Here is a 27,673-nt window from a genome sequence, read left to right on the forward strand (position 1 = left end):
ATCAGTTTTTGGAACCAAACAGTAGTAACCAAGGAAACAGACAATGGGAGGAGGAGGAAAGGGGGGCAGGAGTAAGAAGATAGGCACAAGGCAGTAGGATAATTTTGAACTGAAGAATTCTCCACAGGATTTAAAAGTTAGACTTTTAGACTTGATATTTTGATACTGAAACTATACAAACATACTTTGAATTTGTATTTATAGATTTTGGCAGGTCAGGCATTTGATTTGGGTTTTTTTTCCTATGACTTGACAAATTCTAAAAACTTTTGGGTGTGTTTAAAAGGTTATTTTTCAACAACCCCACTTTTTCTCTTTTCTGTTTTTTTTTTCTTTCTTATTTTGGTATGTAATATCTCAATGGTCATTAGATTTGTTTGAAAACATACTCCATATTTATTCTATTTTTATTTTTATAGTTAAATTTAAATATTTTTTATTCAAATATCCTTTCTCTAATAAACAAAACATCATTGACATTCGTGCAATTCTTCATCATCATCATCATCATCATCGTTTAACGTCCGCTTTCCATGCTAGCATGGGTTGGACGATTTGACTGAGGACTGGTGAACCAGGTGGTTTACTAAAATGGATTACTTTACATAGGCAGAAATATACATATACAGACCTCAATTGAATTTGCAAATTTATCAAAACATGTATTTGAACACAAAACAAAAACCAAATTTTCAAACCAACCATCATTATCATCATCATTGTTTTAACAGCTACTTTTTCATATTTAAGGGGGTCAGATGAGACTTTATTGAAGTAGAATTTTCCCTTTCTGATGCTAATCTCCATCTGTTTCTTAGTAAAGTACTAATCCACTAGTCTATCAAAACAAGCAAACAACCCAGACATACTTTTGCAGAAAACTGCAAATAAATGACACTATATGAATGGTGAGGCTTTTGTTTACAGTCAGCACATGCATGACAAGATAAGGGAGAATATGCAGTCAATCACATGCACATAGACAACAGGATTCTTCCAGTTTCCCTCAGCCAATTTCACTTACAACGTATTGGTCAACCTGCAGCGGTTGCAGAGGATGCCATCTACAGTGTCTACACAGTGGGATTGGAACCCCTAACTGTGTAGTTTCAAGGTGAGATTCTTAACCCCCAGAGCCATGCCTGCACTTATTAATCTTGATTGTTTAAAATTGAAAATCTCCAATCTGAGACCTATTAAATTAAAATAATTGTTTGCCATGTTGACACAATGTGTTGAAAGATAATATTAGCTGAGTTAACACCAATACATAACTGTTATTTAACCTTTAGCACATTGTGAGCACATCATGTCACCATATGAGTTTTCTCCCCTTTCATTGCAACACAATGCACCTTCAGCTACAGGGGAGAAAACTCGTGGTGACATGATGCACTAAGCATGCTAAAGGTTAATGTATCAAGGCCAGAAAGATGAAAAGTAAAGTCAACTTCACTCAGCAGGATTTGAACTGAGATCATAAAAGGATCTAAATTAGTCATGGGCAGCTTGTGGCTCTCCTAATGAAAAATTACCTTAAATTCTTTTCATAGTGCAATCTGCCTGATGATGAACCAGCCTGTCTCTCAAAAAAGGTTTGCCCATGCTTAATCTAAAAAATAATGTGAAGCAGTTTATGTAACACTTCACTGTATCTCTGATATATCCTTTAAAATGTGTATAGGTGCAGGCATGGTAGTGTGGTAAGAAGCTTGCTTCCCAACCACATGGTTCTGGATTCAGTCTCACTGTGTAGCACCTTGGGTAAGTGTCCTCTACTATGGCCTCGGTCAACCAAAGCCTTGTGAGTGGATTTAGTAGATGGAAACTAAACAAAGCCAATTGTGTGTGTGTGTGTATGCGTGTGTATCTTTGCGTCTCCTTGTCCACCCCACCACCGCCACCACTGCTTGACAAAAAGTCTTGGTGTGTTTACGTCCTTGTAACTTAGCAGTTCAGCAAAAGGAGCCTACAGAATAAGTACCAGGCTTTAGAAAAAAAAAAGTACTGAGTTGATTCATTCAACTAAAAATTCTTCAAGGTGGTAACCTAGCATGGCCACAGTCTAATGACTGAAACAACTATAAAATAATAATACAGTTTCAGTTTGTTTGGGATTTTTTAGGTGGTGGGGGGTTGTCTCCAGTACTAAGTAAAGGCAAAGTGGCAAGTATAAAAACTTATGGTAACCATACTTTATTTTCTCATGACATATATAATTACAATGAAATGGATAGATTACTGGCAGGATTTGAAACCAGGATGCATGCACAGCTTGTTGCCACCTCAAACTGATACATCTGTACTGTAGCACATCACTCTTTTTCTTTTAAATAGATGCCAAACTGGGGTTGCTGTTTTAGCCCCAGGTCATCTTTGATTAAGAAGACATAATGATTAAATGCTTCCCTGTCGTATTCTATTCAGACAGTCATTCTGGAACCATAGTTTCCAAAGTGTCTTTTCTTTTTTTTTTTTTAAAGACACTAATGTGTGATTGAAAGGAAGTTTGGCTATTGTTTCTATTACGTCTTGTAACCACAAAGATTCTTCGTTGGCTCCATTAATAATGGGGTTTTTTGGGGCATGGTTGTATGGTAAGAATTTTGGTTCCCAGCCACATGGTCTCGGCTTCAGTTCCATTGCTTGGCACCTTCAACAACTGTCTTCTACTATAGCCTTGTGAGTGAATTTCATTGATGAAAATTGAATGAAACCATGTGTGTGTGGGGGAGGGGGGGGGGGTTACTGTCTTGTTAGCTTGACTTTATATGATAGTTGTCACTGTCATACATGCATTGTGCTTCATTTTCATGAAAAACATCTGGTCATGGGGAATATTTCCATGCTTGGAAACAAGCAGGGGTTAGCAACAGGAGGGGCATCCAGCTGTAGAAAATTTGCCTCCATAAATTTCATTTAATTCAGGCAAGCATAGAGAAGTGGATGTTAAGACAATAACAATGATGATGATGATGATGATGACAACACAGGAAATTTTTAATGCACAGATTCAGTTTGTTTATTGACTAGATGAAATGACTAACCTGCTGTGGAGTGGGGTATTCAGAAAGTATGGTAACCATAACTACAATAGAGTGAGAAAAGTTTGCCAATAAGGGATTCTCTCTCTGAGTAAAGGTTTGTTTGTATGATGCATTGTGTACAAACTACAATGCTGCACAGTTGTGAAACTTGAGCACTGAATGCAAGGATGGGCAAAAGTTGGAAAGAAAGCATGATGTATAATGTTAGTGTGCATGAATGATGTGGCACATTCAAACTGTGAGGGAAAACTGGGTATAAGAGGAATCTTAAAGTGTGTGCATATCGATGGTGATAGATAGGTGGGATAAAGAAGTGCCAGAATATCCAAATGGAAGGAACCTGGGTAGAAAGCTGATCTCAGGAAGCTGAACCTTACACAGAAAATGACAAAGGAACACAGCAAGTGGCAGGATGCTGTGTTGGAAAGGACCTGTTCAACCCATACAAGCATTGTAAAATGATGATGATGACAGTGGTGGCAGCAATGATGAAGACTCAGTTGAAGATCTCTCACCAACACGAGAAAGTCTGTTATGTAACTGTATAAGAATATTTCCGAATTTTAGAAACTTCTTACTATTTTCTCAGTTGCAAAGGAGAAAAAAAATTTTTCTTTTAAGTTATTGTTTCCCTGAAATAATTTCTTAGGATCAAGGTCTCAGGTTTGTTGTGGAAATAAAATTGTTTGAGGAATGATTAGCAGCTTTTCAGATCTTTTGAACCTATGTCAGCTTGGAAACATATTAAAATGATACCAATTATTATAATGATGAAATATGATAGTGTATAATATTGTTTGTTTATCTTGACACACATCTTTGAGATTGCAAGGACATTACTACTGCTACTGGGGTTGTTTTTGTTGTTTATGGCATTATTATAAATGTTATTTTTGTTGTCCGTTGCTGTTATTGTGTTTTGCTGATGTCGCAATAAATTGTTACTTAAAATGTGAACACCAGAAGATGATAAACATACATATATCTATGCAGAAATCTTTCACATACATCACGTGCATGTGTGTGGGGGGGACAGAGCAGCAAGAACAAGCAAAGCTAAATACTTAAAAAGCTTTTTTCATAACAAGGAAGTTCTAGGTTCAATCCTATGGCATGGCATCATGGGCAAGTGTCTCTCATTAGAGCCTCAGATCAACCCAAGCCTTGTGAGTGAAATTAGCTAGACAAGGACTGTTTGTAAAGTCTGTCTGATGAACTTTACTTGTAATTCAAAGGTAATGTATCAGCGTGACACTATAGTAATACATGACAATGCATTGTCACATATTACTATTGTGTCATGCTGATTCAGTCTGAGAGTTATATTAAACCCATATGCTTGTTGAATTAACTCAGCCACTTACACATTAATTTAGTGAGTAGGTAGTTCATTTGAACCAACAACTGAATGCTCATAGTTTAAAACAACAGAAGATCTATCACACTATATATATATATATATATATACTCCTCATACGCAAATAAATATACATATATACAAAAAAAATAGGAACTAGTTTTCTTCTGTATTTAATTTTGTCAGCCCTCTCTTGTAACCAAAATAATTCCACTCTAACCCAATTTTGTTTTACCCTTCTGTTTTTGTTCTACCCCAGATTCCACTAAATTCCAAATTCTAGTAAGTACTACTTCTCTCTTTGTATAACCTACCCTATATATGTATGTATGTGTGTATGTATATATATATATATATATATATATATATATATTTATTTATTTATTTATTTATAAATCACAGGGTAGCAAAAAAACTTTACAAATTTTATTTACTACCAGTGGTCTAGCGAGAAGAAAAAATTAGACTATATATTATTCATTTAAAATACAGAGATGCCTATAATAGGACATCTAACCCACCAGAAAGAGCAGCCAAAAACTCTATACCACAATTAGGGATAATTTTGAAAGAAAATCAACAAAGAGAATCAAAAAAATGGTTTCTATTTTTCAAAGAGAATCAAAGCTAAGTGGTCGCTGTAATAAAAGTTGAATGAAAATTATAGTGAGAATTCTCAGAAAGTAAACAAAGATTAAGTCGTAACTCAAATGTTACCTAAGTTAAAAGAAAATAAACAAATGAAAACGATACTTATTCCTAAGAGGTAAAATTCCAAATACTTGTTCTTGTACGAAGTTTTCTTTCAAAAACAATTCTTTTTTTGCTTCTTACATTCGACTGCAAATAAAACTACGACTTGTAACCACGCGGTTATCGACGATACCTCTAGCTTGTGTCACTGACTTTAATGTACTATATTAAACTTTTAGTGTCTTAAATTTTGTAAGAAGGGGATTTAAGAGGAATTTGGCAACTGTTTTTGAAGATCAAGTGACCACACAAACCTCTCTTTCTAGCGTGTGTGTTTGTGTGTGCACATGTGCATGCACATTTCTCCAATTTTAAATGCAAATGTATGAATATTATATCTCTTCTAGGTGTAAAATAGTAAAAATAAATGTGAAAAATTCCTACAAGTTTTGTTCCAAACTTTCACATTGAAGGAAGAATGAACAAAAGGACTGAAGTTTTCTCCTTCCCAAACTCTTGATATCACAACTCTATACTGCAAGTTTGGCATTTAAAAGCCTTCCTATATTTCATTGCTTTATGAAAGTTACTGAGAAATTTTATCAAATCTCTCTTTGATCCCTGTAAGTGATATATCCCTGTAAACATCATATGCTACTTTCTAAATTTTCCAAAGTTTGAAATTCAAATTAGAAACTTTGGAATATACAGTAGAAATGGATGCGGCAATAGAAAGTGGTTGTCTTTGCAGTCAGTGCATCACCACTGAGGCCATTGTTTTGAGGGTTTAAGTCAGTGGTTCTCAACGAGGGTTCATATGGCCCCTGAGGGTCCATATAACATTTTTTGAGTTCCACACCACAAAATAGTAAATTGGAGATCCACAATAGTATTTTAAGGGCCATGAAATAATTTTGCTTTAGAAGTATGTACACAAGTTAATGTGTGAAAATAAAATAGGAATATTGAAAGAAGTTCCTATAAAACTAGTTTTTAATCATTGAACTGCTATGGTGGGGTCCACCAGAATAAAATAGAAATCAAAGAGGTCCATAGATCAAAAAAATGGTTGAGAATTCCTTGTTTAAATGGTCTAAAAAAGATAAAGATTGTAAACAAGTGAATGGAGACACTGTAGAGCAGAAAGGACTCTTTAGCCTTACCAGAGACAAGGTTCCTCCTCTAGTACTGGTGACATGATAAAGTGTACTCAATACACTAGAAAGTGGTTGGCAAATGAACTGAAACAACATCAGGCACAATAAAATGTACTTAGTACACCCTGTAAACTGGTTTGTGGTAGGAGGATACACAGGTATAAAAAACATGCCAAAAAATGGACTATATGAGCAAGATATCCCAAACTATCAAGGAGTGCAGTAACTCTGACTAAGGACTTGGTCGACAGCAATTTGTGCAATCCAGGCCAACATGGAAAAAGAAATGTAAAAATGATAACAATGATGATGAGTGTCATGGATTACAGTTTATTTTTGTTTGACTTGGTCTGGGGGACGAAGATATGTCTAGGCCTTCATAATCTCTCTGAAAGTAGTGTAATTGATGTACTTAACATTTCCTTCTGAAGAGCTGCAAGTTGAGGTGAGGAAGCATACCAGGAGTGAATCCCAGTAGGTCAACTTCCTGGACAAGCTGTAGTGGTTAGTTAAGGAGTGGAGGTGGACACTATTAATAAAGAGAAGAGACATAAGTATGCTAAAAGTGCATGATTGATGATGACTCAAGATCAGTAAGTTCTATAGTCATTGTCGTCATCATCATCATTTAACATCTGCTCTTCCATGCTTGCATGGGTTCAATGAAATTTGTTGAGGCAGATTTTTTACAGCTTGATGTCCTTCCTGTCACCAACCCTCACCTGTTTTCAAGCAAAAGCAACATTTCCCATGACCAGACATGTTTTTCGTGGAAGATTGGAAGTGAAAGACACTACATGCCTGATGGTGACATTCGTTTACAACAATCACATGAAGTCAAAGCAAGGAGACAGTAACACAATCTGTACATATTTAGTATAAGGTTTTTTAGGTTGCAGATGGCTGTGGCTTCAGTAGAAGATGAGTGAGGATGGTATCACTTCTGTAAAAGCAGACATTGCTGAATGTGACAGCAAGTAGATTGATGTTTACAAGGAAAAGCAGTGGGGAAGAAAGTCAACCGTTAGGACACATCAGAGTTGATGGTGCACTTTGGCAGAAAGTCATAGATGTGAGATATGAGAAAGATTGAGCCCATAAACAGGCAATTTTGCCAGAAAATTCACTCGTCTATGTATATGAGGTTGATTTCATCAACTATACCTTCTCCCCTAAAATGAAAGACCTTGTGCTAGTCTAAAAATTATTATTAAGGGAGCAAATTGATAGAATTGGTGTGTGTGTTGTAAAATATCTGAAATACTTAAAGTGATTGGTTGTTCTGTTAAGCACTCTCAATAAATCTTGTCTGGTTTAGTGGAAAAATTCAAACTGATAAAGAAGAAATCCATTAGTGCTCCAGTTTTTCATCGAGATTATCATGCTTGTATTAATTAAAGGGAGATAAGATTATAGTCAACAGTTGGCAAGGTTTATATTAGTTATCTTATAAATGTATTTGGAACGAAAGGAATAGGCAAGCTGCCATTTGAATCATGGTTTCTATGACCAAGGCTGTGAAGCTGTATTTGATTGTATACATAGATGGGTTCTCTGTAACCATAGAAGCTAATGGCATGTAACCATAAAATCATAGCCATCACTTGCAAGCAAGTATGACTCATTAGCATATACTATGCTTTTACTAATTGTTTTAGGCACTTATCTAGCCAGGAGCAAGTATAGACACTTTCTAAGTTCTCTCACCTTTGATCCTGCAGGTTATAACAGCTGAGGAAGAAATGGATGCACTAGGCTGTTACTCATTTGCAGCTGAGTAAACGGAATGTTTTACTGAAGGACACAGTGCACTGCCTGATCCAGGAATTGAATACACTGTAATGACCATGAGCCCAACTAGACCACATGCTTCTACTAAAGAAATAACAAATAGGATTATTGAATAATGATGATATGTGTTGCAGTGATTTAGCTAATGCAACCACATAAAAAAAAAAGGAAATTTTGGTTATTTTCTTATTCAAATGTTAGACAATGTTGCATCCTCTCAAATTTGTTGTTTAAACAGGCCATATCTGGCTCAAATATTCTACCCATTTTACATTCAAACCAGCCAGATCTGGCCTCTCACATCTACCCAACAATATCATTCTAGAAATAAACAAACACATCATTGAAATCTCGTAGCTATGGTATAATGCATAATTTATTCGAAACAATGTGAATAAATAAGCTTATATTTAACAGAGTAATCTAAATATTTAAGTTTTACTGTAGCGATTTATGTGCTAGTGAAAATGTTCAACTCCAAATGAGTTGTAACAGTTTGTTTAGAATGCATCTATCTTTATCTTATATCTGCTGACAATAGAACAATTTTTGCTGATGCTGAAAATATCGAGGAGCTCCTGAGAGGTATGCAAAATATAGTTTTGTAATTTAATCTTAATACCAATGCTCATGAGACGAAAGTACTTGCTATTTGTTATATAATACACATCACAATCTGAGACCTTGTGCCTCTGTTAGAAATCACTAAGAGTAGTGTGTGTGTGTGTGTGTATATATGTTACAAGTTACTACATTTAAATAATTTGGATCAAATATAGAAGAAAAACAAAATTACAGCTTCATTACATATGAAAATAGAATTGGTTTAGCATCTTCAGTTTGTGGATTTCTTATATTAGCATGTTTAATAGGGGAGATTCTTCTCATACTTGAAAATCCACATTTAACAATATGTGCAGCTGAAGAGATTGAATAATTCAAAACAGAGGATTGATCATGTGATCTCCAGGTCTTCTTCACACTATATGTTTTGTCATTTTACTAGGCTGTTTTTTTTTTTCTTTTCTTTGAACTGTAGTTGTAGTTCAACCCTGGGTCAGCTCAGATGAAGCAAATTTATGATCAATGGTATTCTGGTTTCTAACAATTGCAAAAATCCTTCAGTGTGACACTTTGATTCCATTTCTGTGTCAGTGGTTCCCAAACTATGAGTCGCGACCCACTGATAGGTCGTGAACGGAATCCTAGTGGGTCGCAAAAAGTTATAAAATTACGCATTAGCTTTCATTAACCGCTGTCTATCGAGATAGTTCAAGACTCATGTTTTCAATACCAGACTGATTGTTTTATCAAGCAGTAGGCTTTTTTCACGAACTTAACAAATCAGAGGTGGTCATTTTCTCAAGTTATTTATTCGTACGTAATCGTAAAAAGAAGAAGTCTGTTTTTACCTATTTATAGAGAACTTTAACTAGGCGCAGTACAACACTGATCGAGCCGATAACAGTTACTGCTTCGAGGTTTTGTATTAGAGTTAATACCTGCCCATAGGGTATGGAGACGTTCAAACAGTTATAAAACGTTTTGTTTCATATTTAATATAACCCTAACCCTAACGCAGTAGAGTTAAGTGGGTCACCATAAACTGGTGTCATAAATAGTGGGTCGCGTTTCTAAAAAGTTTGGGAACCACTGCTCTATGTGATTGTAATTGACTACATCTTTAGGCAAAATCTTGACCCCCATCCAAAACAATAGCCTCACCATCATGCAAATGTGATCAAGATATCAGCAGAGCTTGCATCTCTCCAACCTTGTCCATGTTGATGTTCTTTCTCTTACAAGCTTTAACTGTGTGATGTACAAGACTTAATAACATCCTTTGAGAATGCTGCATCCAAAGTTGGTCTCTTTTTCAATATAAAGAAGCCTAGGTACATGACCATCAGTGAAGATGAAAACCATCAGCCACTCTGTTTCCACAGGTCTTATTTTGATTAGCAATAAGACTTTTTGACGCATAGGGAAAAAGTCTGGAGAACTTGCAACTAACTTTAAAACATCTGGCAATTAGATATTTCAATGTCAACAACACTGGCCTTTTTTAAGACAAAATCTGGACTTTGAAGAAGGAGCTTCAACATCACCAGACTTCTCATGAGGTTTTGGAACATCTCACAGCATGAGCACAAGACCAAAGAGGAGATTTATGGACACATTCCACCTATCTCTGTTATTGATTCTCAATACAAGATATTTAGTGGCTACTGCTGTTATAATGGATACCATTTTCAATGTCATGTTTTGGAAACTTCAGTAATTTAATAGAGAATGAAGACCATTCAACTACATTCAGAACATTGGCAGACACACACAGCAGGAAATTGATAACCTGCTAAAACTAATGGAGGACAGAAGTTCCTAATGTAGTATTGTGAAATTCCTCTTAGCAGCTGCTTGAAGAAAAAGAAGAAAAAAGGCAATAGCCACGATCTCTTTTGCATTTTGCTGAAAGGAAAGATGTTATCCTCAGACATATAAACTGTCCCATATGCTTATAAGAGAACAGACTCCACTGAAAGCACCCATAGTCCAAACAGTTGGGGTTAAACCAAGTAACAAATTTTAGTCTAGCACCCAAAATTTAGTTATGTCTCCTGATTTTCTGAGTTCAAAGAGTGAATTCAATAAAACAAAGTGCCAGTCAAGCATAGGTGTCAATTTAACCCTTTAGTATTTAAACCAGCTGTATCCAGCCAAAATATTCTACCTGTTCTATGTTCAAACTGGCTAGATCTGGTGTCTGACCCCTACCCTACAATGTCATTCTAAAAATAAACAATCATATCGAAACCATGAAGTTATAAGATGGTGCATTATTAATTTCAAACAATATGAATAAATAAGCATTACATTTGACTGAGTAATCTGAATGCTAAAGGGTTAAATCCGCTGTTCACTTCTCCAAAATTTCTTCATTTGTGTCTTTGATTGAAATCATTATTATTATTGCTAATATGAAAACTATTAATAACTAGCTGACCCTGTGCTGTCAAAAATGATGGCTAATTGTAGTATTTTATATATAAATAATGTACATAATAATCACACATACAAACATTCACATACTTCTCTTGTACATGCACACACATACTCACACAAAGTTGAAACGATGTTTGATTTTTCTTTTCAGTGTTGAATGTTCACCATCCCACTTCCATTGCACACACACAAACACACACATTCCTCCCTTTTACAAACACACATATACTCACAGAGTTGAAATGCTGTTTGATTTTTTTTATACCATAGAATTTCCATCATCCCACTACCAGTTTGCCTTCACCCCTTCCCTCCTTATTCATCTATCACCCCTTCCTTTCTCATTTATATATTGTGACAGAGAAAAACACGAGTATTATTATAGTAGATGGTTTCAATTTTTTGGCACAAGGCCAGTAGTCTTTTAGAGGGAGAGTGGTAGTCAATAACATTGATCCCAGTACTCAGCTAGTACTTATTTTATTGACCCTTGAAGGATTGAAAGGCAAAGTCGGCCTCAGCTGTAGACCCAGGAAGACATAGGACAAGGTGGTGAAGCATGATCTTCAGATCTTGGGTCTCATGGAGCTGATGACAAGTGATTGAGACCTTTGGCAATTTGCTGTGCTTGAAGACACGTCAAGCCAAATAAAATCATAGTCGTGACCAGTGCCGGTGACAGGTAAAAGGCACCCATTACACTCTTGGAATGGTTGGTGTTAGGGAAGGCAACCAACCATAGAAATCAAACCAAATCAGGCTGGAGCCTGGTACAGCTCTCTGGCTTGCCAGTCTCAGTCAAACCATCTAATCCATGTCAGCATGGAAAATGAACACTAAATTATGATGATGATGATGATGATGATAAACATGAAGAACTAGAAAAAATGCTGCTAAATATTTTGTTTGACCCACTAATGATTCTGCCAGTTCACTGCCTTATTGATACTATTATTAATAATAATTGCTTCAAATTTTGATGCAAAACCAGCAATTATAGGGGGAAAAGAGTTAGTTGATTACATCTACCACAGTATTTGATTGGTACTTTATTTTATTAACTCAAAAGCATGAAAGACAAACTTGAACTCGGAACATTAAGAGTCTACTAAGCATTTTTTTTTATTCTCCCAGCTCAATACAATAATGATAATAAAGAAACATCTAGACACTTTGGAAATACCCTACAATCTTAGTATATAGCAAAAATCGGTTTTACTGGGAACTACACACATGCTGTGTAAAGTATTGTATGTCTGAGGTCCTTGTTGTGACTTGACAAACAATACAAATCCCTGGTACACACAATATCTTCAATCTACAACATCACAATATTGGATACTGTATGACATCTTCAGTAATAATGATAATAATGATATCAAAATTTGGTGCAAAGCCAGTAGGTTTGGGGAAGGAGTGGTGGATTACATCAACCCCAGCGTTAAACTGGTACTTTTTTATCAACCCGAAAGAATGAAAGGCAAAGTCAATTTTGGCAAAATTTGAACGCAGAACGGGGATAGTTGAAATGTTGCTAAGCATTTTACCCGGCAAGCTAATGATTCTGCCAGCTCGCCGCTTCAATAATAATAATAATAATAATGGTTTCAAGTTTTGGCACAAGGCCAGTAATTTTAGAGTGAGGTCTTTGTTGATACCCTCAACTCCAGTTCTTGTTTAGTGTCTCACATATTCTAGAAATAAAGCCAAAAAGTGGAGAATATATGTGTTTAAATATATTTTCCTCCTTACTACCACCACTTCACCATCACTACTAGTATAACATCTACTAGTGTGGAGAAGACAAACCTGCTCCTATAATCACTACCTTAGGTACCATGGGACCACTGTTGTAAATTAGTTTTATCTAAATTACATAAAGTCTATTGTGTTGTAGCTAATTAATTGATCTATGTGGTAGCAGTAGCAGTGATGGTGGTGATGGTTCTTGTGAACTGATTAATTTTTTTTTGCTGTTTCACTTCATTCATAATATACATACTTATACAACTTATACAATTATGTATGTTGATTAATATATATATATATGTTGCCAGTACCGCCTGACTGGCCTTGTAGGGTTTTCGAGCAAGATCGTTGCCAGTGCCCCTGGACTGGCTCTTGTGCGGGTGGCACATAAAAGACATCATTTCGAGCGTGGCCGTTTTCGTGCGGGTGACACGTAAAAGCACCCACTACACTCTCTGAGTGGTTGGCGTTAGGAAGGGCATCCAGCTGTAGAAACTCTGCCAAATTAGATTGGAGCCTGGTGTTGCCATCCGGTTTCACCAGTCCTCAGTCAAATCGTCCAACCCATGCTAGCATGGAAAGCGGACGTTAAACGATGATGATGATATATAGATAGATATATATGTAATCATCATCATCATCATTTAATGTCCACTTTTCCATGCTTGCATGGGTCAGATGGAATTTATTTGTGACAGGTTTTCTACAGCCCGACACCCTTTCTGTTCCCAACCCTTGCTTGTTTTTTCAAGTAAGGTAATAATATTTTCCCACAGTCAGATATGTTCACACAGAATATTGGAAATGAATGGTACTGCTTGTATGACTGACTTATTTACAGTTATTGCTCACTGTCAAGGCAGGGAGGCACAAACACACACTTACACATATAAACAAGTACATATTGATATATGACAGGCTCCTTTCAGTTTCTGCCTATCAAATCCACTCACAAGGCTCTTGTTGGCCCTTATCTATAGTAAGAGACACTAAAGTGCCATGTAGTGAGACTGAAACCCAGAGCCATGTGTTTGGAAAGAAAATCTCTTACTACACAGCCATGCATGTTAACATATATCCCCCTCACCCACCCACACACACACAGTTATATGCATGTAACAGTAACAATTGTACATCTCTTTGTGCACACAAGATACACCATAACTTGCTCCCTAGCAGTGGAGCTCTACTGATTTGATTACTGGAACATGGATAAACAGTAATTTGGCATATCACTAAAAAGTATCTCAATTCCTGGTAAACAATTATACCTGAAACTTTTGCTACACAGGAATAATGACCTTATTAGGAGAATCAGGAGAATCTCCATCTACCCAACTCTAGACATTAATTCTCTATAACATAATGCAATAAAGTGTTCCTTAATAATCTGTTGTTGTTAAACATCTAATTGCACTTGGAATATCCAGTGCAGGATTCTAAGTAGCCACAATGGTGAAATGTATGTAGAAACTAAACTAATAATATAAATTTGTGTTTATTATAAGTAATTTCTCCTCTGTGTGCGTGTGGTGTATGTGTGTGTGTGTGTGTGTGTGTGTGTGCTGAGAGAGAGATATCACACATATATACATATATAGGGTAGTGGTGAGACATCCAAGTATATAGCAGTATTGGGCCTATTGTTCATATCACTAAGTTCAAATTTACCACAGTTGTTTTGTTGTTTCTGGACAGAATACTTTGTTCTACATTATGTAAAGTCACTGTTTGGAATGGGATATCACATCATCTAACTAGGAGTGTTACATATAATAGACTGGTATTTTATCCTAAAGAGGGTTATTCATCAGCCACTTCACATAATGAGCCTGAAGTTAAACACTGGCTCTCAGTAGTCCTTCAAGGATCGAGAAACATTTACACACACACACACAAACACACACACACACACACACACATACACACATGCAAAAATACAGGCACTATATTTGTAGAATATCAGGCAAAATTCCTTGAGGTATTTGATTACTATCTAAGTTCAAATCTCATCCAGACAGTTTTACCTTCCAGCCTTCTGTGGCTGATAAAATATCTAGCAGGTACATACTAGTACCAATATAATCTACTGTACCTTTGAAGGCAAGACTGCAGCATGAACTCTAATGACTCAAATGTGTTTGATCATAGGCCTACTGGATTAGAGTTAGCCTGAGGTTAAACACAACCAATAAATAAAAACCTTACCATTATTTAATTAATCTTTGCTTAGTTTTTGATTATATTGTCAGTTATTTGAAAACACATAATTCCATTGTTAGAAATATGGTCATAAAAATAGGTAAGGTGTCACATGGAATACAGACAGAATCCTCCATTCCTCATCATTTTAATTCTTGAAACAATTTACAAGGGGTTTGTCATTTTTCTTTCTTCTTTCAATTCTGTTACTCCCATTTCAAAATTAATCAAAGTACTGATAAAAAGACGTTTGAAATAGTGTCCAAAGCAGAAAAATCTAGAACTAAATCTAAGATGGTTAAGTTGATAGGATTCTGGACAACCACTTGTTCATATCCTAGATTTTCATTGGCATTGCTCAAGAGATTTGAACTCTCAAATAGCCCAGTCCACTATGTTCTAAATAGGTACCTCAAAGGGAGAACAACTCATTTCTAGCAACAGCGCTGTTAGTTGACTCCACTCAAGTAAACCTATCATCGACGACTTTCCATTTGTGGCCATCTTTAGTCTTTGTTCTTTAGACATTGTGTACTTCTGATGTTATCTCGTGTATTTTTTCTACTGGTAGGATGTAGTTTGGAGGAGATTTGGTTGCTGTTTCTCACTGGTTGAGTCTCCATGGTCAAAGTGGCATTAGACAACACGTTTAGTAAAAAGAGTAGGGGCTACCATTCATATCACTGATCATGTTTGTGCAGCATTTAATACAGAGAACACGGACACTCTGATATTGGTGGCAGAGATGATGATGGTGATGATAACAATGACTTCAGTGATGATATAACTTATCAATCATCATCATCATCATTATCATTTTGTTGCTCAAAGAAAATTTAAAAGATTAATAATAAACTTATGATATTCTTATTTCATTTCAGACGTGTCATAATACATGGTGATCCTTTGACCCCTAAACTACTGGAAGGAAATAGTTCCAAAAGTGTATTTCTGCAAGAATGGTCCAGTGAATCAGCTGACTTCAGTCCCTCGGGGAAACGGACAGATATCACATTTATAATTGAAGTAAGTTCATTCAGCTATCATTACTAATATTATGTTTTTAACAGTTTCACGCAAGTTTTGAATTTGGTTAAATTTCTTCCAACCACTTGAAGATTTTCAAATTTTGACCAGATTATTTTCAGATGTAGTTCTGATGTAGTTTTGCATGCTGATATTGAAAATCACTTTCATTTTCCCTAGATATTAATAATCATTTCTACTCTAGGCACAAGGCCCAAAATTTTGGGGGAGGGGGCCAGTCAATTAGATTGACTCCAGTATGCAACTGGTACTTAATTTATCAACCCTGAAAGGATGAAAGGCAAAGTCAACCTCGGTGGAATTTGAACTCAGAACATAAAGACAGATGAAATACCACTGCCTTCCTTGAAATTGATAAAAAAGGAGTTGCAAACATTTAAAGTTATGTAATTTTAGCCAATCAAAAACGTCCATTGCTGATATAGTGTAGGTCAGAGCTGTCTGTTGTCATGGATAGCAACAAAATCAAAGATAAGACAACAAAGATAAAACCATCATGTGGTCTCTTCCTTAATCTATACCATAATGTGCAAAAAAATAGAAAGTTTCTTGAGGTGAATGCTACTTCATTTTGGGAGAGAAAATAGAATTGTTTTTGGTATCCTACATTTCTTTTAGTTTGTTGTCAGGGTTTGTATTACTGTTTCTGGTGCTACTTCAGTATTTGTCTGTTGTATAAAATGTGCTATCTGCATTGTATTGTTTTATTGAATGGTGATTGTGTTTCATATATGTTAATGTGTTTCAGTGTTGGAATGTGATTGCACAGAATGTGTTGTGTGAATTGGCCTTATTATGTTTTAGAATCAGGTTGTGTTATGCGTTTTCTTTAGTGTCAGGTGATGATTTTGTGTTGAGCATGTGATGTGTGGGTTTGCAAATAGAGTTGGGATTCTCAACCAGAAATAAATTTACTCCCTGAAGGTAATCTTAACATGTTAAAGAGTTAAACATATCATGCTTGAAAATTAACTATTAATTCTGTAATGCAAAACCTTGATAATAAATTCACCTCTAATTGTTTATTTTATGCTGACTAGGTGTTTCGGTGGAAATATAAGGGAGTAGGGAATAGAATTTATGATGCTGAGGGAGATAGATAATTGAAAGGTTTCAGAAGGCATTCCCTAGAATTGGATAAATAATAACATATTTGTTTATTTATTTGTTCTTGTTTTTAACCATTCCATGCTGTATCAGACATTGGTCCATCCACACCTACCAAATTCTATGGTTTCTTTGGATGGCTTTTGTAGCTTGCCAGATGAAAAGTGGTTGCTAGACTCTAGCTAAACACTACTTCCAATTTTGGAAGAAGCAGACACTGAGTGATCCCCACACAATTCTTTTACAGTGCAGTATAACCAATTCTGAGAGTTGGGTCAAGATAGAGTTTACCTCAACAGTGAATGGTATTTTATATATCAACCACTAAAAGGTAAAGTTGACCTTGACCAGATTTGAACACACTTATTATTGTTAAGGATGATGGATTGGTAGAATCGATAGAGCATCACACAAAACGTCTTGCAGAATTTTATGACCCTTTATGTTCTGAGCTCAAACCCTTTCACCCATCTAAAGTTTTATTTTCAAAATTAATTGTAACACATAAGCAATGTGCCAGTGCCACATTAAAAAAAAAAAAGCACCCATGATGATGTCACATAAAAATTTCTTATGCTGGCTCCATGTAAAAAGCACCCAGTACATTTTGTAATGTAGTTGATGTTAGAAAGAGCATCTAACTATAGAAACCATGCCAAAACATACAATGGGAATCTGATGCAGCTTTCTGGCTTGCCAGCTCATGTCAAATCATGGAACATGGACGTTAAATGATGATGATGATAATTTCAATAAAAACATAGTAATAAATGGATTAAGACATCAAAGACAGAAAGCTTTGTAATTTTTTAACTCCCCAGTCATCTAAACTGGTACACAGTGAATATGAGGGTTGTAAGGAGACTCCAGTATTTAAAGGAAGGTTTCAGTATAGAACAACATGAATGATTAATAACATGATTATAATTTTTTTAATATTTATTTTACCTTTAGAGACGAAACATTTTCTTTATTAATGTTTACACTACACTAAGTTTCAATCAATTTAATCTCCAATTGTCATCTTATTCCTGGAAATGCATGCAGTACCAGACTGGATTCAAACTAGGAAGCTATATTTATAAAATAATGATAGTAATGCTCTTATCCACTAACTCTGTCTCTAACACACATTAACACTGTAATTACAGCTATCTGTCTGTTCTCATTGAAAGAATTACTGTTGTTGCTATCATTAGTTTTCAGAATCAGCAAGCAGAGCACTGGACTAAATATGAATGGATGATGATGTGTGCTGGGCTAAAACATTAAAGGCTGTCAATGGAAAATTACTGTGCAGAACTATTGTGTATAGCTACTGTCATAATAGTTTCTACTCCTTAGAACTAGCTAGTTAGATACCACTTCCACCTAACCTCTTCAAGCCCAGTGCTAACCCTTTCTCCTAATCATTTCTCCTGTCCCCATCTTACCTGCAGAATCCACTCAGATATTCAAACTAAACATCAGTTGTATCAATATTGTCAGTCTCTGGATGGACCTCAAAGTTCAGGGACACTTCCCTTTCCTTCTTCCTAAAAATAAAAAGGAAACTATGTATGAAGAAGTGAGGTTATCAGATATCAGGATGCTGAGCCTCAGATGAGATAAGAGAATGAAATTACTTTTGTGGTAGCAAATCTGTCCACCACAATCCAGAATGAGGGGCAGGAGAGGAGTGATAGACCTCCCAGCCTTAAATTAAGTCCCTACTGGAAATAGCAACCAAATTATTCTCAAATCACATCATGTCCTTTTCAAAAAGGACATGTTTGATTATATAGTTTGGGATACACTAAGAATGGATAAAAGACCAAATAGGCAAAGCCTTTGACCATAGACTTATATGATCATTGGCTGATCTAGGAGTAAACAACAGCAATAAGCATTAAAATGGCTGTGGTAGTGGTGAGGAGGAGGAGCTGAAACAGTAAAGGGTCAACATAAATACCTTGTAGTATTTAGTAACCCACCCTTAAAGTTTTGAGTTCATATCTCACTGGTGTCAACCTTGAACTTCATCTGTTCAGGACTTGTTATCCAACAATGCTCAGTTTTAATCAGAAGGACTTGCGGACGGATTGGTTGAGGGAATTACACAGAGGCACACACCTTCTGCATGTGAAGCAAATAGTTAATCGTGATGGAATTAACATACTTAATGGCACAAGCCCAGTCAATTTTAAATTAATTTAAATTTCAGTTATCTCCCTTTCTTTCATTGACCAGAATTAATCATAAGCTAATGTTTATTCTACGCCTTATTACAAGTGTATTTCTAATTTATTAAAACATGTTTTTTCACTTACATTATGCTAACCTACACTTAACTATCAGTCTTAGTTAACTATAATCATGTTCCCTATGAATTTATTGGACTTATGCCAATGTGAGAAATTGGAACTATTGCTTCTTCATATTTATTTCTTCTTTTTAGTTTTCATCACTGTCTACATCATCATCTTGTTCCTCTTGCTCCTCCTTTTCCTCAACTTCCATAATTTTTCTTTTCTTTTCTTCCATATCTATCTGAATATCTTTTGAAACCTATGTACATATGTTTGTGTTGGCCTCTGCACATGTGCATGAAGGGTGTGTATTCATGTGTGAGTACATAACTTGTCTATGCATATTTGTGTGTGTTTGGTGTTTTTGAGTGCATATTACCATATGTTTTGTCATTCTCTAATTTTGGAAAAGCAGTTAGACGAAAAAAAAAATATTTTGACTCAGCTAACCAACAGCAACAAATCAACTGGATTCAAGCTACATTTTTCACACATGTAACTTAGTTTCCAGACACCTGGGCTAAAATTCTCCATATGCAAGGTTTTATATTTTTTTCACTGTGTGGTCCACATTTGTTGTACATATGGACCAAGTTCCTGATACATGTGAGCTAAATTCTCCACACATGTAGCTTATATTTTCAAACAAGTAGGCTACTTGCATTCAACTTCTATCGCTACTACTCAAAAATTTTAATAAAGAGCAACAAATGAAAATTAAAACTAATTATAGTCTTCAGATTTACTTGTCATGTCAGCTCCATTTCCAACAAAAAAATATTGTGCTAAATTTCTCTGGGCCTTTCTCTCTGTAGCTGTTTTTCAGACTTTACATGAAAATCCAGCCACTATGCAGGATCACAGGGAGAAGGGTAAAAGACAGGCTACATAGCAAGTCCTACTGTTCCAAAGTTTAAATTTTGATACAAAACCATTTTAGCTATTTAATTTAATTTAATGAGGCAAAATTTAACCAAGCTTTACCATTTTGAAGTCATCTGCTGTTAAGTATTCACTGCAATAACAGAATTCTTGCTTCTGAGACAATTATTTCCATATTCACTGCATTTCTTTTATGTTTCTGTCTTTGGATTATGGCCATGTTGGGACACCACTTTCAAATGTTTTAGTGATTATTGACTCCAATACTTTTTCTGGTACTTTACTCGTTCTCAATTTATGTAATAGCTATGTTCTCCTTCATCATAAAAGCACATAACAGAGTAAATACTTTTTGTTTGCTAGACTAATTGACTAATTATCAGCAATTCTTGCCTGTATACACACAGATGACAGACTTGCACCCAGTTTCCATCTACTAAATTCCACTCAGAAGATATTGGTCAATCTAACTCTATAGAAGAATACACTTTTCCAATATGCATTGCTGTGGGATTAGATCCAGAAACACATAATTGCAAAGTGAAGTTAATCAACACAACCATATCTGTGCCCATACTAGACTTTCTAGGGATACATTATCTACATGTTGAGTTGCACTTGGTGACACCAAAACACTTGTATCCTGGTTGATTCATTAAAAACACATAAGCATTGTTATGTTACTTTTAACACTAAGTACTTATTTTCATTTGAATAGACTGGAGCAATGTGGATTGAAGTGCCTGGTCCAGGAATTGAACTTATGACCTTATGATCATAAGTCTGATACCTTACCACTAGGCCATATGCTTTTACCTTGTATTTCAATATTTCAGGATTAGGACCCTTTCTTCAGAGAAATGGTGTTGTGAGCTGACTTCTCTCTCTCTCTCTCTCTCTCTCTCATTACTGTAATACTCATTTTGCTGTGTTCAGTTCTGTTATTAATATGTGGGTGTTGCATTTGTTTTATTCTCAAGTTCACAATTTTACTAACTTATTATTCTGAGAATGGTGAAATAGATTTGTCTTATAGATTCTTTTATCAAAAGACAATGATTGTTTCTAACTTAGGCACAAGGCCAATGTTATTGAGGAGAGGCAGTTAGTTGATGAAATTAGGCCCAGTGTTGACTGTACTTGATTGGTATTTTATCAACTTTGGAGGGATGAAAGGCAAATTTTACCTCCGTGAAATTTGAACTCAAAATTTAAAGAGGTGGAACAAATACTGCAATGCATTTTGTCAAAGCACTGGTACAAAGCTAGATTTTGTATTTGGAATTTAATCAATTGCATCAGACTTAGTACATTCAACATTTCATTTAATATCGTTTTCCATGTTGGCATAGGTTGGATAGCTTGACAGGAACTGGCAAGGCCAGGATCTACACCAAGTTCCATAGTGTTTTTAGTTTAATGTCTACCGCTGGAGACTCTTCCTGACATCAGCCACTTTACAAAGTGTACTGGATGCTTTTTACGTGACACCATCACCGGTGCTTTTTACATGGCACCAGCATCTGTGCTTTTTACATGGCACCAGCATCTGTGCTTTTTATGTGGCACCAGCACCAGTGCATTTTACGTGGTGCCAGCTCCAATATTTACTGGTATTTACTTCTTAAACACTGCCTAACCACCACAAAGAGGGACAGGCAAAACTTATCCCTCATAAGATGTGAACTCAGGCCAGAGAGAAACATAATACTGCAATATAGTTAGTCATACAGCTGCCTTCCATATCTGCTTTTCTCATTAAACATGACAAAAAAGTTGGTTTCTACAATAAAGATTTATGAAAAAGATGCAAGGCCTCCCAATCCCACCAAAATTTCACTTTGCTTTGCACCTTCCCTTGATAAATAATATAAGAAGCAGTCATCATAACTGGGATCATTTTTACAAACCATGTTCTCCCTGCCTTCTCCCTAAAAAAAAAGAAGGGAGGCCTGCTTCTCCCTAAAATTAAAAAGAAGGGAGACCTTGTGCTTAGGTGAGAAACCAATATTATCAAAACCAAGTTTTATTATTATAATATTCTTTGTTTTTACTTTATTTTTTACGAGGTGCAGGTGAAATTTCAGAAAAATAAGTATCCATAATAATGATAGGGTTTTGGAGTATGTAATGAGGTAGGAGATTATGTGATGGTTACATGACCAGTAAGAATAAAATATACAAGCATATTAATCTTATGTATTTGGATAAACGCACACATACACATGCCCACTCATATACAGATATATATATATATATATATATATATATATATATATATATATATATATATATCTGTCTGTGAGTGTGGGCATATGTGTGTGTGTGTGTCTACCTAAATACTTTGGATATATATATACACACATTTTTTGTATGTAGACATATATAAGAGGAGTATATTATTGTATATTTTCATTTATATATGCCTGTGTATGCTTGTTTATAGATCTACATACATACATACATACATACATACATACATATGTGTGTATGTGTTTTGTATATAAAATTGTTATCTTTATCATTTTCACATGCATTCCTCCATGTTATTATAGGTTAGAAGCATCCATGAAACAGCTACAGTTCATGTATACATATATGTAAATGTTTACACATGTATGTATTCATCTATGTATGTCAGTGATAGAATGCATACACACACACACATCAATACTTCAAGAAAAGAAACAGCAGCAACCTAAAATTAAGCTATACCATTATCAACCGATGAAAGAAAAAAAACTAACCTAAAGAGAAAATATCAGAACATTGACAGCAGCAGTTACAACAACAAAAACAAATGGATTAGCAATCTCCTGCAACAACAGCAACAAACATCTTCATCATTTTTCATTTGCTTTTATATGATAATAGTAATGATAATGATTAATCAACATCAGCAATTGAATTAATAGACTCCTGTATGTTGATAACAATAGGGATAAAAAATAACAGCCTTCATATATGAATAACGATAACAGCCTCTCTGTAACAATAACAACGTTTAGATAAGGAGAAAATGGTAGAATTTATAGACTTCAAACAACAACAAAATTAATAATCTTCAGTCAACAACAGCAGAATTAACAGCCTTCAAAACCACAAGAGAATTAGCAACCTTCAACAGCAACAAAAGGATTAGCAACCTATAACAATAACAACTGAATTAGCAACCTCTAAGCAATAACAAAAGAAATGGCAACCTCCAAACAACAATTAGCAACTGCTAAACAATAGCAACCGAATTAACATCCTGCGACAACAGAATTAGCAGCCTACAACAATTTCAGTAACAGAATTAGCACCCAACAACAACAAGAATAGCAACCTCCAATAACGATCACAACCTCCAAACAACAGCATAGAATTAGCAACCTCCAATAACGATCACAACCTCCAAACACCAGCACAGAATTAGCAACCTTTATCAACAACAAAATTAGCAACTTCCAAACTGCAACACACCTACAATCCAAACAAGAGTAACCATCTTCACTCTTCAAAGCAACAGCTATAACAGCAATATCATTTTGCTTCTATCACCGCCACCACCACCACCACCACAAAACAATACCATTGCAAACTCAATCATGTCACCCCTAAAAACATAAACAACAACAAACCTAGCCTCTTCAACTGCTACTTCTGCCTGCACTACCGACACTCTACCATCACCATCACTTCACCACCTCTGTTCCATCACACCCCACCGTCACTATCATCCTACCATTGTCCCACTACTGTCACCACCATCATCATCATCATCACCATCAACAAGGTTACTACTGCCACCACAACCAGCAAACAACTCACTTAAACATTTCTTTCTTCCCCCCTACAACTCCTCTTCTCTCCTGATAATTAGTAAAGTTGCATCTTTGAAGCTGCTAACAACAACAACAATTAAATTGATGGAGGTGAGGGTGGGAGGGAGAAATCAATACCTTTTTTCACTATTGATTTCAGATCTTTGTTGTTGTTGTTGTTGTTGTTGTTACTCCTGTTGTAGTTGTTGTTTTTCTGGTTGTGTTAGAGATGGGTGCTGACAGTTTTGTTACTTTCCTTTCAATTTTTATGTTGTATTTAACTTTTTGTTTAAATAGAATTTGAATTTCTTGTATATAGACCCCAAACATGCTCTCTCTCTCTCTCTCTCTCTCTCTCTCTCTCTCTCTCTCTCTCTCTCTCTCTCTCTTTATTCAACTGATGGCACTTGCCATTATTTTACTTTCACATTCATGTGAAACTTAAAATAACAGGAGCCAGCATCAGCCAAATAAATGTAATTATACTCTGTACCATGTATTGTGTACTTTTTGTCTTGCTCGTTAGAAACATTATGTATGTGTGTACACTCTGATGGTTGTGGGCTTGCTTGATTCAATGACTCTGAGAGCAATGCCATCAAGAATCTGATACTAATGCCCCAAGTTGGACCATCCATAGTAATAAAGTAAAAAAAATGGCTCAGACTGAACATGACCAACACTATTTCAAGACAACACCCTCCCCCTCCAGCAGCAGCTGAACAAACATTTGCAGATAACAACAGTGCTTCATTCCAATAACATTTAAATTGGCAGAAGAGGGCAATGCCTGACAGACTCTGTGTGTGTGTGTGTGTGTGTGTGTGTGTGTGTGTGTGTGAGTGTGTGTGTGAGTGTGATTGTGTGTGTGAGTGTGTGAGTGAGTGTGTGAGTGAGTGAGTGAGTGAGAATGTTTATGTCCCCTTGTCTTGGCATCACATGATTGTTGTATGTGAATGTCATTTATTTCTAATATACTGCAAAAACATGTCTGGCCATGGAGAAATATTACTTTGCTTGGAAACAGGTAAGGGTTGGTGATAGGAAGGGCAGTCAGCCATAGAAAATCTGCCTCAATAAACTTTGTCTGGCCCATGCAAGTATGGAAGAGTGAGCATTGACACTTTAGTATTTAAACAGGCCATATCCAGCCCAAATATTCTACATGTTATATGTTCAAACTGGCCAGATCTGTTTTCTCATACCTACCCTACAATGTCATTCTCAAATAAACTATCACAGCTTCAAAATCTCAAAACTGTGAGGGTGGTGTCATGCTGGGGCACCACCCTGACGAATTTTAGTCAAACAAATTGACCCCAGTACTTTTTAAAACTTGGTACTTAATCTTTTGATCTCTGTTTCCAAATCACTATATACATATAGTATCTTGAGACAAAAGCTGAACATTAGAAGCATCAGTTGTGGTGTGCAAGAGAGACAATTGCGCTGGTATGGACATGTGGTGAGAATGGAGGAGGATAGCTGCGTGAAAAAGTGCCACACCCTAACAGTTGAGGGAACCCGTGGAAGAGGTAGGCCCAGGAAGACCTGGGCTGAGGTGGTGAGGCAAGACCTTCGTACATTGGGCCTCACCGAGGCGATGACTACTGACCGAAACCTTTGGAAATGTGCTGTGCGTGAGAAGACCCGGCAAGCCAAGTAAGATCGTTGCAAGTGCCCCTGGACTGGTTCTTGCGCGGGTGGCACACGAGATGCACCATTTTGAGCGTGGCCGTTGCCAGTACCGCCTGACTGGCTCCTGTAGGATTTTCGAGCGAGATCGTTGCCAGTGCCCCTGGACTGGCTTGTGCGGGTGGCACATAAAAGACACCATTTCGAGCGTGGCCGTTTTCGTGCGGGTGACACGTAAAAGCACCCACTACACTCTCTGAGTGGTTGGCGTTAGGAAGGGCATCCAGCTGTAGAAACTCTGCCAAATCAGACTGGAGCCTGGTGTTGCCATCCGGTTTCACCAGTCCTCAGTCAAATCGTCCAACCCATGCTAGCATGGAAAGCGGACGTTAAACGATGATGATGATGATGATGATATAAGTAAGTAAGCATTACATTTGACAGAGTAATCTGAATGCTAAAGAGGAAGATGATATATATGTGATGGACATCTGCCTAATAATAAGCTTATTAACAAGCAATGGTCATGCTTACTATTGAGCTGTTTTCTTTCATACACACACGCACACACTATATATATATATATATATATATATATATATATATATATATATATATATATAATCATCATCATCATACAACATCTGTTTTCCATGCTAGCATGAGTTGGATGGTTTAACAGGAGTTGACCGGCCGAAGGGCTGTTCATTTTCCCAAATTATAAATTATTTTAACTTCTTATAATACCAAACTGAGTGGTATTATGGCCTATACAAATAGTAACGGAGATATGCTATCACCTTGAAATATATCATGTCTGATTTTCACTTTCCCAAGTTTTTGTTTTCCCCCAATCAATTCAGTATTCCAATGTTTCATACTTTCATTAACCATTTTCCTCCATATTTTCTGCCACACCAAACATGCTTATTGATTTACTTAACCAACTGTGCAGTACCATGTCATATGATTTGCTGTAAACCAACCATGCTACATTCAATGCTGTCAATCTGCCTCTACAATTTCTTATCATTTTGTCAACTAATAAACTGGGCTTTTGTTTCCTTACTTTCTTTCATGTGTCCTTTCTGTTCTGCTGGAAGTAAATTGTTACTTTCCAGATGATTATATAACTTTTCCACCAAGACACCTGTCATAAGCTTCCGCATGAATATTAAACAGGTTATTGGTTGAAAATCTGATACCAATTTACCTTTCAAAGGATCCTTGGGACATAACGTTTGTCCACTTGTCATTTAGGCAGGGAGGGATATGTCCCTTCTGCAGGCATTCATCAGGGTGTGTACCAATCCTTTCATGCAACTGTAAAATTCTCCAGCCAATAACATTATACTCCATCCAGACCAGGTCCTTTCCAACTTGCTATCGTTTTAACTTCACTCTCACTGAATACAGATCAATTCTGACATCCTATTGTCTTGCAAGTCATCTTTTCACCTGTGTTAGCCACTCTACACTTTCTTCATGTTTCACTGGCTTCTTCCAAAGTTCTCCCCAAAATACTTTACTTTCTTCCATATCTGGAATCACTTCCTGATGTTGTCACCTCATTTTTGCCAGCTGAGTGGACAGGAGCGTCATGAAACAGTGTTTTGCTAAAGGACACATGTTATGTGGAATTGAACTCACAACCTTACAATCATGAGCTGAATACCTTAACCACTAAGCCATGCACCTTCACACACACACACACACACACACGCACACACACACACACACACACACGCACATAAATGTGTATGTATCGTGGCACTCCGTCAGTTATGATGACGAGGGTTCCAGTTGATCTGATCAACGAAACAGCCTGCTCATGAAATTAACATGCAAGTGACTGAGCACTCCACAGACACGTGTACCCTGAACGTAGTCCTCAGAAAGATTCAGTGTG

The 27,673-nt window shown here is 36.2% G+C and overlaps 1 protein-coding gene across 1 annotated transcript in view; it reads left to right on the forward strand.

Moving 5' to 3' along the window:
* LOC106869136 (CB1 cannabinoid receptor-interacting protein 1) overlaps positions 1-27,673 on the forward strand; it is a 59,426-nt gene that overhangs the window by 25,716 nt on the left and 6,037 nt on the right. The window contains exon 2 of the mRNA XM_089352564.1: positions 15,881-16,025. Coding sequence (XP_089208690.1) covers positions 15,881-16,025 — 145 coding nt within the window. The remainder of the gene's footprint in view (positions 1-15,880; positions 16,026-27,673) is intronic.

Source organism: Octopus bimaculoides, chromosome 5 (assembly GCF_046866305.1).
Source record: "Octopus bimaculoides isolate indiv1 chromosome 5, ASM4686630v1, whole genome shotgun sequence".
NCBI classification, from domain to species: domain Eukaryota; kingdom Metazoa; phylum Mollusca; class Cephalopoda; order Octopoda; family Octopodidae; genus Octopus; species Octopus bimaculoides.